Here is a 14,251-nt window from a genome sequence, read left to right on the forward strand (position 1 = left end):
GGGATCAAATCCTGCCACAGCAGTGACAACACCAGATCCTTAAGCCACTGTTCCTCAAGAGTGGAGTTTTCAATAACCTTAGGATCCTTGTGTATTGAAAACAGGATCATTCTTGGTTGAGTAGAAAGAATTTGACAGGCTCCTAGGGCAAATAAAAGTTAATTTTTAACTCTTGAGTCTTTTATTTTATTTATTTATTTGTTTATTTATTTTGCCTTTTTGACATATCTTGGGTTTCTCCCAAGGCATATGGAGGTTCCCAGGCTAGGGGAAAATCAGCCATAGCCGCTGGCCTACGCCAGAGCCACAGCAATGCAGGATCTGAGCCGTATCTGCGACCGACACCACAGCTCACTGCAATGCCGGATCCTTAACCCACTGAGCAAGACCAGGGATCGAACCTGCAGCTCACGGTTCCTAGTCAGATTCGTTAACCACTGTTCCACGACGGGAACTCCTAACTCTTGAGTCTTTTAAAAACTAGATTTTCACTTGCATTTGAGTAGATATCCTGGTTCCAATTTGAATCCTAACCTCTCCATGTATTTTAAGGCTAGGGCATTAAGAAAAGATGGACCCATGCAGATAACAGTTAAAGACCTACTGACTGTGAAATTAAAGAAGACACAGAGTTTTGATGAAAATAGAAAGGTAAGTTGTCATTGACCATATTTATGGTCTTTTGGCTTTTATTTTATTTTATTTTATTTTTTGCCTTTTAGGGCCGTACCTGTGGCCTATGGAAGTTCCCGGGCTAGGGGTTGAATCAGAGCTATACCTGCTGGCCTGTGCCACAGCCACAGCAACAGGGGATCCAATCTGTGTCTGCAACCTACACCACAGTTCATGGCAGTGATCCTTAACCCACTGAGTGAGGCCAGGGATTGAACCTGCATCTTCATGGATACTAGTCGGACTCACTTTCTGCTGGGCCACAATGGGAACTCGGTCTTTTTTGACCTGGTTTTCCCTTTATGGAAAATAAGCATAAGTCTTTTATATAGAAGCCATTTTGAATTAAGTACTTGATATTTTTATTTGAGTAGTTTTGAATCTCCTTAGCAAAATGTATAAATTCCAAAATTATTTAATTAGGTAGTTTTATCTACCAACCATTAGAATGAAGAGGTAGATACTTTGAAGCTTTAGAATAAAAATGGAGTGAATATGTCTTATATATATTCAGCCCTCAAATATTCATTGTTTTAGGATGTTTACATTTTGGATGATATTTTTTAATGTTTTTAATGTCTCATTTTATGATTAAAGCTTGTACCATCACCAAAGGCACGGAACCCGCTAGTTACTGTCTCTGACCTGCAACGAGTTACCCTGAAACCCAAGTCGAAAGTTTTATCAACTCGAGTTACAAATGTCTTAATGTAAGGAACTGCACAGTATTATACTCTACTGCTGCTAAAAATAATGATTTTTTTGCTTATTTCTAACTTTATTTCTAACTTACATATGAAAGTTATATATGATCATGTAAAAGAATTGAAATCTATAGAATTGTTTAAAGAAGAAAACAATTCATCCAAAATAATCCTATCACTGGTGGTAAATACTTAACATACGGTGGTTTATCATTCTAGGCTTTTTTTACTATTTCCATTTCATGAGACTGTTTGTTATAAGATACACCATTGATTTAATAACAGCTTTGGGAGAAAAATATTATCAAGGATTTTCAAAGCAGCACAATTTTGGAAATAATGCAATATGAAAACTAGTGTGTCTTTGAATAAAAGAAATGATGTGTGTGTACCTATGCCTGTGTACAATCAATATCATACATACAGATGTGGCTTTTCCCGTTTAAACATGTTATAAACTTTCCCCGATTTCACTTAAAATTAAAGAATCATTTTGACTTCAGTAGACACATTTTTTATATGTGAATGTCAAAGATAAAAACCTGTTTTAAGACATTTAGGTTGTTTATGATTTTTTACTTTTATAACTCTCTTTGTTGTTGTTATTGTTTTGCTTTTTAGGGCAGCATGTGCAGCACATGGAAGTTCCCAGGCTAAGGGTCAAATCGGAGCTGCAGCTGCCAGCCACAGCAATGCAAGATCCAAGCTGCATCTGCAACCTGCATCACAGCTCACGGCACCACCAGATCCTTAACACACTGATGGAGGTCAGGGATCAGACCCTCATCCTCATGGATATTAGTGGGGTTTGTTACCCTTGAGCCACAATGGGAACTCCTATTTCTATAACTCTTAATAAACATCCTTGTCTATCAGGTGTATGCATGGTTGAATTTTTCCCTAAGACGGATTCTTTGTGTGATTACTAAGTCAAAAACTATTACTTATTAGAATCATTTTATAACCTTATGCTTCTTTCAGCATCTACCTCTATTGTTTTTTGTTTTATCGAAGTATAGTTCATTTACAATATGATAACTTCTACTGTACGAGTGATTCAGTTATAACAAATAGTAACAAATATAACAAACTACTTTCTAGGATGCTGCCTATAGAAATCATGTGGCAGGCTTTAACTTTTTTACCTTTATTTTATCAGTACTCCTGGTAAAAGCCAGTTAGATCTCCGGAAACTACTTAGAAAAGTCGATGTAGAGAGGTAATCCACTTTTCTAACTTTATATACTAAATCCATTTAAAACTTGGCATAAAACACAGCTCTTAATATTTTCCATACTTTTCCAGGAGCCCAGGTGGAACGCCACTTACCAATAAAGAAAATATGGAAACAGGAACTGGGCTGACCCCAGTAATGACCCGGGCTTTGAAGAGAAAGTTTCAGGTAAGCCTTTAGGAAAAAAAAAAAAGAATGTACTTTCTTTTCCTCAAATTAATTTATTTAGAATTATAATCTAAAGCATTTTTCTTAAAATATGATAGTAATTTTTAATTTTTTTTTGTCTTTTGTCTTTTTAGGGCCGCACCCGCAACATATGGAGGTTCCCAGGCTAGGGGTCTAATCGCAGCTACAGCTGCCAGCCTATGCCAGAGCCACAGCAATGCCAGATCCAAGCCACGTCTGCAGCCTACACCACAGCTCACGGCAACACCAGATCCTTAACCCACTGATTGAGGCCAGGAATCGAATCCTCAACCTTATGGTTCCTAGTTGGATTCGTTTCCACTGCACCATGACGGGAACTCCGAAATATGATAGTAATTTTAAAATGACACCTTATGCGTTATGAAGCACATTCTTATTTAGATTATTTACTTATTTGATTTTATTTGGAATTCTATGAGATAGCTACGATTATCATCCCCATTTTAGCAATGAAGGTCTGGCTTTATTAATTTCATTAGTAAGTAATTATTAAATATCTCCTACACGCCAAGCATTGTGCTGGAGTACCAGTGATATAGTGATAAGTAAAAACAGACACAAGGAGTTCCCGCTGTGGCTCAATGGGATCGGTAGCACCAGGACTCAGGTTCAATCCCCAGCCTGACACAATGGGTTAAAGGATCAGGTGTTGCCACAGCTGTGGTGTAGGTTGCATCTATGGCTTGGATCTGATTCCTGGCCCAGGAACTCCATATGCTGTGGGCAGCTAAAATAGAAAACAAACAAACAAATCAGACACAACCTACTGTCTTAGAGTTTTCAGTCTAGTGGGGGAAATAGATCAAAATGTGTATAGTTTTGTACTGAAGTCCATTCTGTGAAGGAAAGAGACAAAGTTCTATGGGAACCTTTCAGGAACTTGATCTATCCTGAATGGTCCAAGAAGGATTCCGTTTGGAAGTGATGACGTGAGACCTGAAGGATGAATAGGCATTAACTAGGAAAGATACCTATGGGGTGAGACCATCGTCAATGTCAGGGAGGAGAGTTCCAGCCAAAAAGAATAGCACATTGCAAGGGTCTTATGGTGGGAAGGACCACGGCCTATCTGAGGAATTGAGAAGTAGCCAGTGTTGAGTTCCCTTCATGGCGCAGTGGTTAACAAATCCGACTAGGAACCATGAGGTTGCAGGTTCCATCCTTGGCCTTGCTCAGTGGGTTAAGGATCTGGCGTTGCCGTGAGCTATGGTGTAGGTTGCAGTCTCGGCTTGGATCCCGTGTTTCTGTGGCTCTGGTGTAGGCCAGTGTCCACAGCTCCGATTTGACCCCTAGCCTGGAAACCTCCATATGCCGTGGGAAGCAGCCCTAGAAAAGGCAAAAAGACAAAAAAAAAAAAAAAAAAAAGAAAGAAAGAAAGAAAGAAAGGAAAAGTAGCCAGTGTGGCTGTAATCAAGAGACAAGAGATGAAAAATGGAGCTAGAAGTCAGATCATGCAGAGCTGATAGGAAAAAGTTTTGGCAACTTTCCTTTTTGTCACCTACATTTATGACCCACACACCAAAATCCTGTGCATCAGCTACCCTTGTGTTATTTCTTTTTTTTTTTTTTCCCTATTGCTTTTCTTAAGGCCGCACATGCAGCATACGGAAGTTCCCAAGCTAGGGGTTCAATTGCAGCTGCAGCTCCTGGCCTACGCCACAGCCACAGCAACGCCAGATGCGAGCGTGTCTGCCACCTACACCACTGTTCATGCAAATGCTGGATCCTTTAACTCACTGGTGGAGGCCAGAGGTCAAACTCACATCCTTGTGGATACTAGTCGGATTCTTAATCCACAATGGGAACTCTCGAGAGATGATGGGGTTATTTTTTGCTTTCTTTCTTTTTTTTTTTTTGCCATCCCACAGCACATGGAGTTCCTAGGCCAGGGATCAGATGCGAGCCACAGCTGTGAGCCATGCCCCAGCTGCAGCAGCACTGGATCCCAAATCCCAACTGTGCTGGGCCAGGGATTGAACTTGCATCCCAGCACTCCAGAGACACCCCCTGCCCCATTTCACCACAGTAGGAACTCTGACTCTTGTGTGGTTTCTTCCAAACCCTATATGTCTTATCTTCCTAATCACCTCTATCCTCAGATCTGTGAGGGGTAGCCATCCTTCTACCACCCCTGCTAGAGTGTTGGGGCACAGGGCTGTGGGCCTCTTTGGCTATGAAGCTTATATTTCCATGTCCCTCTGGCCCAAGAGACACACCACAAACTCCACTGCAGACACTGTTCCCACCCTAACACTCCGCCTTTCATTCCCTCATTAAGAATTAGTGCCTTAGTGCCCATTCTGGCTCAGCAGTAACAAACCCAACTACTATGCCTGAAGATTTGGGTTCGATCCCTGGCCTTGTTCAGTGGGTTCATGATCTGGCATTACAATGAGCTGTGGCTTAGGGCTGGAGCTGCAGCTCCCATTCTATCCTAGCCTGGGAGCTTCCATATGCCGCACCCTAAAAAAAGGAGAAGAAAAAAAAAAAAAAAAAAGACAGACCGTTGGATAAAGAAGATGTAGTACACACACACACACACACACACACACACACACACATACACACAATGGAATATTGCTAAGCTATGAGAAAGAATGAAATGATGCCATTTGCAGCAATATGGAAGGACTTAGAGATTATCATACTAAGCAAAGTCAGGCCAAGGAAGACAAATATTATATATCACTTATATGTGGAAACTAAAAAATTATATAAACCAACTTATTTAAAAAACCAAAGCAGACTCAGGCATAGACCACAAACATGGTTATCAAAGGGGAAGAGCGGGGAGAGGGGATTATCAGATACACACCACTGTATATAAAGGAGATAAACAATAAGGATTTATTGTATAGCACATGGAACTAATACTCAATACCCTGTATTAACCTAAGATGGAAAAGAACACCCCCATCCCACCCCACCCCACTTTTGGCTGCCCCTGTGGCATGTGGAAGTTCCCTGGCCAAGGATAGAGTCCATGCCGCATTTTCAACCTATGCCACAGCTACAACTATGCTGGATCTTTAACCCACTGTGCCAGGCCAGGGATCAAAGCACTAATACTGCAGAGACAAGCCAGATCATTAACCCACTAGACCACAGCAGAAACTCCAATGGGAAAGAATCTGAAGCTCTGCACCCAAAACACAGTATTATGAAACAGTTTTTTTTATGTTAAAAAAAAAAAATCCCTGCCTTTTTCAGGACAGCTAGGTTTCCCCCTTACCAATCAACTTGGTCCTCCTGGGCACTATGTGGCCTTCTCTGGAAGTGTAGCCAGATTCCTTTTTGGAGCATCTGATGGGAGTCTACCCCCAGATCACATTCCTTGGTGACACCAGAAATTGTGAAGGGCAGGGGCAGAGGGCAGAGACCTCAGTGAAGGACTAGTCCCCCTTCCTTTCCTCTGTTGAGCTCTAGAATCCTTTTGGTCCTTGCCACACCCCAAAACTACTATAGTAGGGTGGGTAATATGTAAACAAAGAAAAATATGATGAACAGTAAACTCACGTATTGAGCAACAACATCAAAAATCGCAGATGAAACCTCTGCCATATGTTGTGTTTCCCAAAATCCACTTACTGGAGGATATCTCTAATAAAACTGTGGTTAGACGTGGAATAGCTTTTCCCAGTCCTTTGGCTTCCTTTTTTCCGTTAACTCTGAAATGCCCATATTAACTAGGTTTTGCATTTGGCTACAGGTAACAGAAATCCTACCACTGAGGGTTAAGCACGTAGGAGCTTATTTTTCTTTACTGCATATTGCCTTGGGGCATAGGTAGTGCATAACAGGTACAGCAACTTCAAAATGTCATCGCTGTTCTTCTATGGGTGACTTTTATCCTTATGGTACAGTATGTTTACACCTCCTGAAGCCTCACGTCTACATTGTAGGCAAGATAAGAAGGGCAAAGGGCAAAAAAGTGTGCCAGCTAAGCTACCCTTCGTCTTATTTAATTAAATTGTGTTATTTATTTATTTATTTATTTATCCTTTTAGAGCCGCAGTATATGGAAGTTCCCAGGCTGGGGTCAAATTGGCGCTACAGCTGCTGGCCTATGCCACAGCCACAGCAATGTGGGATCCAAGCCTTATCTTCGACCTACACCACAGCTCACAGCAATGCCAGATCCTTAACCCACTGAGCGAGGCCAGGGATCGAACCTAAGTCCTCATGGGTGCTAGTCAGGTTCATTACCACTGACCCAGGACAGGAACTCCCTATTTATTTCCTTTTTTTGCTGCTCCATGGTGTATGGAGTTCCCAGGCCAGGGATCAGATCCGAGCTGCATTGCAACCTAAGCCACAGCTGCAGCAACACCAGATCCTTAACCCACTGTGCCAGGCTGTGGATTGAACCTGCATCTCAGTGCTTCCAAGACACTGCTGATCCCAATATGCTACAGCTGGAACTCCTTATTTTGTTTTTTTTGATAAGCCTGAAACATGTAGAAGTTCCCAATCGAGGGATCAAACCTGTGCCACAGCATTGACATTGCCAGATCCCTAACTGCTAGGCCACCGGGGAACTCCTAATTTTTACTTTATATTGAAGTATAATTGATTTACAGTGTTGTGTTACTTTCAGGTGTACAGCAAAGTGATTCAGTTATACACAAACGTATATCCATTCTTTTTCATGTTCTTTTCCCATATAGGTTATTACACCCTTCATTTCTTTATTTCTTTAAACAGATGATATCCAGGAACTTATTATTTCAGGGAATCTGGAAAAGGTAGTTCTTAGAATCTGGATGCATTGCTGCTTTTCATAAAATCTGGGTCCTGGAGTTCCTGTGGTGGCGCAGTGGTTAACGAATCCGACTAGGAACCATGAGGTTGCGGGTTCGGTCCCTACTCTTGCTCAGTGAGTTAACGATCCAGCATTGCTGTGAGCAGTGGTGTAGGTTGCAGACACGGCTCGGATCCCGAGTTGCTGTGGCTCTGGCGTAGGCTGGCAGCTACAGCTCCAATTCGACCCCTAGCCTGGGAACCTCCATATGCTGCGGGAGCGGCCCAAGAAATAGCAAAAAGACAAAAAACAAAACAAACAAACAAAAAAAAAAACATAAAATCTGGGTCCTATTAGTGAATAAGAAGGAAAGCTGAGTGTCACAGGAACATAATTCATGTTATAATTGGGACTTTGTTGTTTTTTGTTTTTTTTTCATAGCTGGCTCACCCTAGAAGCCCAACTCAAACTCTGCCACTTTCAAGCAGCTCTGATGAACAAAACTGATGCCACCTCTTCCTGACTGCATGTGATGATCCATAAAACATACAGATAAAATTACCCCAATCCTTATGTAGTATATATAAACAGTTATATTAATATATAATTCATTTGAAGAATTAAAATATGTATAGGAGTTCCCGTCGTGGCGCAGTGGTTAACGAATCCGACTAGGAACCATGAGGTTGCGGGTTCGGTCCCTGCCCTTGCTCAGTGGGTTAACGATCTGGCGTTGCCGTGAGCTGTGGTATAGGTTGCAGACGTGGCTCAGATCCTGCGTTGCTGTGGCTCTGGCGTAGGCCAGTGGCTACAGCTCCGATTGGACCCCTAGCCTGGGAATCTCCACATGCCGCAGGAGCGGCCCAAGAAATAGCAAAAAGACAAAAATAAAATAAAATATGTATAGAGCCCACACATACTGTAGTACAAAGTGAGTATTTTGGATATTTTCTAGTTTTCATGATCATTATGAGAACACAATCCTAAAAGCTATGTTTATCCTGGAATTACTCAATTTAGGTTGGGGAGGTTGTTCAAGTTTAACTAGATAACTCTAATTTGTAATCTCTAAGTGCACTTATGACATTATGAAAATAACTTAGTGCCCATTCATCTTGGGTATTCTCATGCAATTGAAAAGCGAAGCATCTCAGCTTGTAAAGCTCATGCACTCTAAGCGCTACAACCTTAACCCCCCCCCAAAAGAAAGACTCTCTAGGTTTTATTTCTGTTCAGGATAAGCAGTTAAGAAGGAAGATCAGGAGTTCCCATCATGGCAGAGCAGAAATGAATCCAACTAGGAACCATGAGGTTTCGGGTTCGATCCCTGGCCTCCCTCAGTGGGTTAAGGATCTGGTATTGCCGTGAGCTGTGGCATAGGTTGCAGACATGGCTCGGGTCCTGTGTTGCTGTGGCTGTGGTGTAGGCCAACAGCTGTAGCTCTGGTTTGACCTCTAGTCTAGGAACCTCCATATGCCCCAGGTGTGGCTCTAAAAAGCAAACAAGAAGAAGAAGAAGATCATCCTCCAACCAAATCTAACTATTCCAGAAGGATTTGAAGCAAGAGATCCAATGTGACCTTAAAAATTAGAATATCATTTCTAGCATCTTAGGTAGGTAGTTATATCTGGCTTACTGAAGTCTGAGATCTTCCTCGCTTTGGTATCTGTTATCCACATTCATGTTAGTTGCATGTTTAGTTGATATATATTTCATGACAACCTCAACATGAACCTTGTATTTTCCACAGTGGCCCACCAAGGCTTCTCTGAAATCCAGGGCAGCTTCATTGTAAGATCTGACTTCCTGTCCTCAGCAGCCTGTCAATTCAATAGCAGTTATCATGCACACCTCACTGGATTTTGCTTTTTCCTGCTAGTACAGGGTTGCCAGATTTAGCAAATATAAATATATGACACCCCATCAAATTTGAATTTCAGATAAACAACAAATAGCTTTTAGGTATAAATATGTCCCATTACGCAATGATTTTTTTTTTTTTTGGCAGTGCCTGTGACATGTGGAAGTTCCCAAGCCTGGGATTGAACCCATTTCCCAGCAGTGACCCAAGCCATAGCAGTGACAACAGAATCCTTAACCTGCTGTCTCACAAGGGAACTCCTAAACAATGAATTTTTTTTTTTTTTTTTTTTTTTTTTTTTGCTTTTTAGGGCTGTACCCGAGGCATACGGACGTTCCCATACTAGGGGTTGAATCAGGGCTATAGCTGCTGGCCTACATCACAACCACAGCAACACAGGATCTGAGCCTCGTCTGTGACCTACACCACAGCTCATGGCAATGCCGGATCCTTAACCCACGGAGCAAGGCCAGGGATCGCACCCTCAACCTCATGGTTATTAGTCGGATTCATTTCCAATACACCACAATGGGAACTCCAATGAATAATTTTTAAAGTATAAATATATATCAAATATTGCATGGGACATATTTATACTAAAAAAATTATTTATCTGAAATTAAAATTTAACTGGTCATGGTATATTTTATTTGGCAACCCTATCAGTTAGTCTCCTACGAAGTTGCCAGGTATTTCTGGAAGCCTCTAGTTTGTCAATCATGTCTGCTTATCAGTAGACACTACTATGGCTTCAGGCAGGCTTCTCTTTCACCCAAAATAGAGTCTTGTGCCAAATCACCAGAACGAAAAACAGACCTGGGAACAGTGTTTTGTTTTTATGAGACTCACATTTATAATTACACTTATGGATGAAAATGAAACAGATAATGAAGTTAAGAAATATATCTGCTTCTAGTAAAATTTTTAACCTGCCGCTATGTTTATATTATGTAAATTAAAGAGAATGATCACAGATTAAAGCAAGTACTTGTAACAAAATATTTTATAAGGACATTTGTAATGTTTATAGTATTAATAAACTGCTGTGTTATATCAATTTAATTTAAACGATTTGAGGCGTTCCCACTGTGGTGCAGTGGGTTAAGAATTTGACTGCAGCAGCTGCAGTGACTGCAGTGACTCTGATCATTGTGGAGGTGTTAGTTTCTATCCCCAGCCTGGCATAGCTCGTTAAAGGATCCTGTACTGCTGCAGCTGCAAGTTGCAGCTGCAGCTTGGATTCAATCCCTGGCCCAGGAACTTCCATATGCCACAGGCTTGGCCATAAAAATTTTTTAAATAAATAAAAATAATTTAAACAATTTGATCATTCTCGTGAGATAAAGGTTCTTTTTTTTTTTTTTTTGTAATGCTATAGAAGGGGAGTTCCTGTCATGGCTCAGCGGAAACGAGTCTGACTAGCATCCATGGGGACACAGGTTCGATTCCTAGCTTTGCTCAGTGGATTAAGGATCCAGCGTTGGTGCGAGCTGTGGTGTAGGTTTCAGACCCAGCTCGGATCAGGCGTTGCTGTGACTGTGGTGTAGGCCATCGGCTATAGCTCCAATCTGACCCCTAGCCTGGGAACTTGTATATGCCTCAGGTGTGGACCTAAAAATAAATAAATGAATAAGCTATAGGAACTCCATAATAGGAGTTCCTGTTGTGGATCAGCAGGTTAAGGACCTGACAATGTCTCTGTGAGGATGTGGGTTTGATCTCTGGCCTCTCAGTGGGTTAGTGTTGCTGCAAGCTATAGAGTGAGTGGGTCACAGATATGGCTCGGATCCCGAGTTGCTGTGGCTGTGGTGTAGGTTTGCAGCTGCAGCTCTGATTCAACTCCTAGCCTGAGAGTCTCCATATATGCAGTAGGCTGTAAAAAGAAAAAAAAAAAAAAAGCTGTAAAAAATCAAATAAACATTTGTAAAGCTGCTATTACCATTGTACCAGTATTGAAATGTGTTCTCTCTTACATCTTTTGCTAATTTTTATAACAGGCTTTATATTGTACCTGCAACTGCTATGGTTTCATTAAATTGTTGTAACTGCTGTGGTTTCATGAAATTGTTGCTGATCGTATGCTTCCAGTGTTTGAGACTGAATGTCACCCAGAGAATACAAACATCTGGGGTACATCTGGTTATGTTTTCAAATAAAGAATAGTACAAAACTTCTGGTCTTTATCTTTTTAAATATCTTTTTACTAGAAATATAGCACATACAGGAAAATACATAAGACATATAAATATATAAATTAACAAATCATAAAACACTCATGTAACCACCAAGAAAGGGACATTTCTGTGACTTTAGAAGCCCTGCCTTTTCCCCTCATCATAATCTCTTTCCTCAAGAAGTAACTACTGGTGTACCTGTCATGGCGCAGCGGAAACGAATCCAACTAGGAACCAAGAGGTTTCGGGTTTGATCCCTGGCCTCATTCAGTGGGTTAAGGATCTGGCGTTGCCATGAGCCGTGGTGTAGTTTGCAGATGTGGCTCAGATCTGGAGTTGCTGTGGCTGTGGCGTAGGCTGGCAGCTGTAGCTCCGATTAGACCCCTAGCCTGGGAATCTCCATATGCCTCAGGTGTGGCCCTCAAAAGACGGAAAAAAAAAAAAAAAAAAAAAAAAGTAACTACTGATCTGCTTGCTTTTCCCCCTCTAAATATTCATCCTTAAATACTACAGTTTATTTTGCTTGCTTTTGAACTCTGTAAATAGGATCATACATTATATATTCTTTTGTTTTTGGCTTCCATCTACATTATACTTAAGATTTAACCATGTTATTATGCAATGCTACAGATAAATTTTTTTTGGGGGGGGGCTATACTTACAGCATGAAGGAGTTCCCAAGCCAGGGATCCAACCTGCTCTTCAGGTGTAACCAGAGCCACAGCAGTGACAGTGGTGGAGCCTTAACTCACTAGGCCATGAGGGCCTAGACAGTACATTTTTGACTTATGAATATAGTTAATAATTCACTACTGTCAATGGACATTAGCATTGTTTCTATTTTGGAGCTATTATGACCCATGCATGCCATTATGAACATTCTTGAACATGTGCTTGTTTTTTTTTGTTTTTTTGGTTTTTTTTTTTTTTTAATCTTTTTAGGGCTGCACCCACAGCATATAGAGGTTCCTGGCCTAGGGATTGAATCCGAGCTACAGCTGCTGGCCTAAGCCACAGCTACAGCCACAGCAATGTCAGGTTCAGGCTGTGTCTGCACCTACACCACAGCTCACAGCAACGCCGGATCCTTAACCCACTGAGGGAGGCCAGGGATCAAACCTGTGTCCTCGTGGATGCTAGTCAGATTCATTTCCACTGAGCCATCATGGGAACTCCTTGAACATGTACATTTGCAAGAGTTACTTTAGTGTGTATATCTAGGATAGAACAGCTAGGTTATTAAGTATGCCTAGGGGTTCCCCCTGTGGCACAGCACATTAAGAACCTGACTGTACTGGCTCAGGTCACTGTGGAGGTAAGGGTTCAATCCTGAGCCTGGCGCAGTGGGTCAAAGGATCCAGTGTTCCTGCAGCTGCAACTTGGACATGATCCCTGGACCAGGAACTCCATATGAGGCAGGGTAGCCAAAAAAGAAAAAAAAAAAAAAGTCTACAAATAATACATGTTGGAGAGGGTATAGAAAAAAAGAGGGTATATCAAAAAAAGGAAGAATGAAATATTGCCATTCAAAGCAACATGGATTATCCTACTGAGTGAAGACAAACATACCGTATCACTTATATGTGGAATCTAAAACATAACAAAAATGAATTTATTTACAAAATAGAAACAGACATATAAATCAAACTTACGATTACTAAAGGGAAAAAAGGGGGAGGAATAAATTAGGAGTATGGGGATTAAGCGATACACACCACCATATATAAGATAGATAACAAGGATTTACTGCATAGCACAGGGAACTATATTCAGTATCTTGTAATAACCAATAATGGAAAATAATCAGAAAAAAAAAAACATGTATACCTGAGTCACTTTGCTGTACACCTGAAATTAACACAATATTGTAAATCGCTATATTTAAATAAATCATTACTTATAGTGAAGAAAAAGAGGTGAGATGAATGGGTGGGTGAGTAGTGGTATGTTAAAAAGAAAATAGGATATAGAAAAAGATTAAGGTGTAAAACAGGGGAGATCCCACTGTGGCACAGTAGGTTAAGGATCTGGTAGCTCCACTGCCACAGTTTTGGTTTGGGTTCTGGCCCAGGAATTTCCATATGCCATGGGTGCGGCCAAAAAGAGGGGGGAAAGGGAAAAGATTAAAGCAAGAAAAAAACAAACAACAACAAAACACCCTGGTAAAATACGGTCAACATTCACCTTCCTCTTTTGAGGAAGGACAGTTAATGAGGCCTGTTGCAGATGCTCTATAAGTTTTTGACAATATTAAATCTAGCGTAAGATGAATATAATTCCTCTTCCAAACAACATACTTCTGCCTTATCTTTCGCGTAATTATTGTCATTTTAGAATTGTCACACACACTCTCCTTTTCACTAAGATGATTTTGTAACTTTCAATGCTCATTAAACGTGTTGTTTTTCCAGAACAAACAAAAACTAACTGCTTCCAAATGTTTTTCTGATATCTCAACTCCTATAGTTTATGGTTAAGGAAACTTTAAACCAGCTGAGGTGCAGGATTAGGTAAAACCTTGGTGAAAAACTAGGACAGCTGAAGCGCCAGGCGGAACCTAAAGTGAAAGTAGAAAGCAGAACTGAAGAAGCAGAGGACGGATTTCAAACGCGGACGAGAGCCGGTTGCGTTTACGGTGCGGACCGGAAGAACTCT

The 14,251-nt window shown here is 41.1% G+C and overlaps 1 protein-coding gene across 6 annotated transcripts in view; it reads left to right on the forward strand.

Moving 5' to 3' along the window:
• Positions 1 to 11,592, forward strand: part of PRR11 (proline rich 11) — a 32,713-nt gene extending 21,121 nt beyond the window's left edge. For all 6 annotated transcript variants that reach the window (XM_005668999.4, XM_084985014.1, XM_084985011.1 and 3 more), the window contains exons 6-10: positions 553 to 651; positions 1,270 to 1,382; positions 2,536 to 2,595; positions 2,682 to 2,778; positions 8,003 to 11,592. In XM_005668999.4, coding sequence (XP_005669056.3) covers positions 553 to 651; positions 1,270 to 1,382; positions 2,536 to 2,595; positions 2,682 to 2,778; positions 8,003 to 8,068 — 435 coding nt within the window. In that variant the 3' untranslated portion in view covers positions 8,069 to 11,592. The remainder of the gene's footprint in view (positions 1 to 552; positions 652 to 1,269; positions 1,383 to 2,535; positions 2,596 to 2,681; positions 2,779 to 8,002) is intronic.
• The last annotated feature ends 2,659 nt before the right edge of the window (positions 11,593 to 14,251 follow it).

Source organism: Sus scrofa, chromosome 12 (assembly GCF_054392235.1).
Source record: "Sus scrofa isolate SSC_HxYL_T2T_F1_AM1 chromosome 12, Sscrofa_HxYL_maternal_Yorkshire_Landrace_v2.0, whole genome shotgun sequence".
NCBI classification, from domain to species: domain Eukaryota; kingdom Metazoa; phylum Chordata; class Mammalia; order Artiodactyla; family Suidae; genus Sus; species Sus scrofa.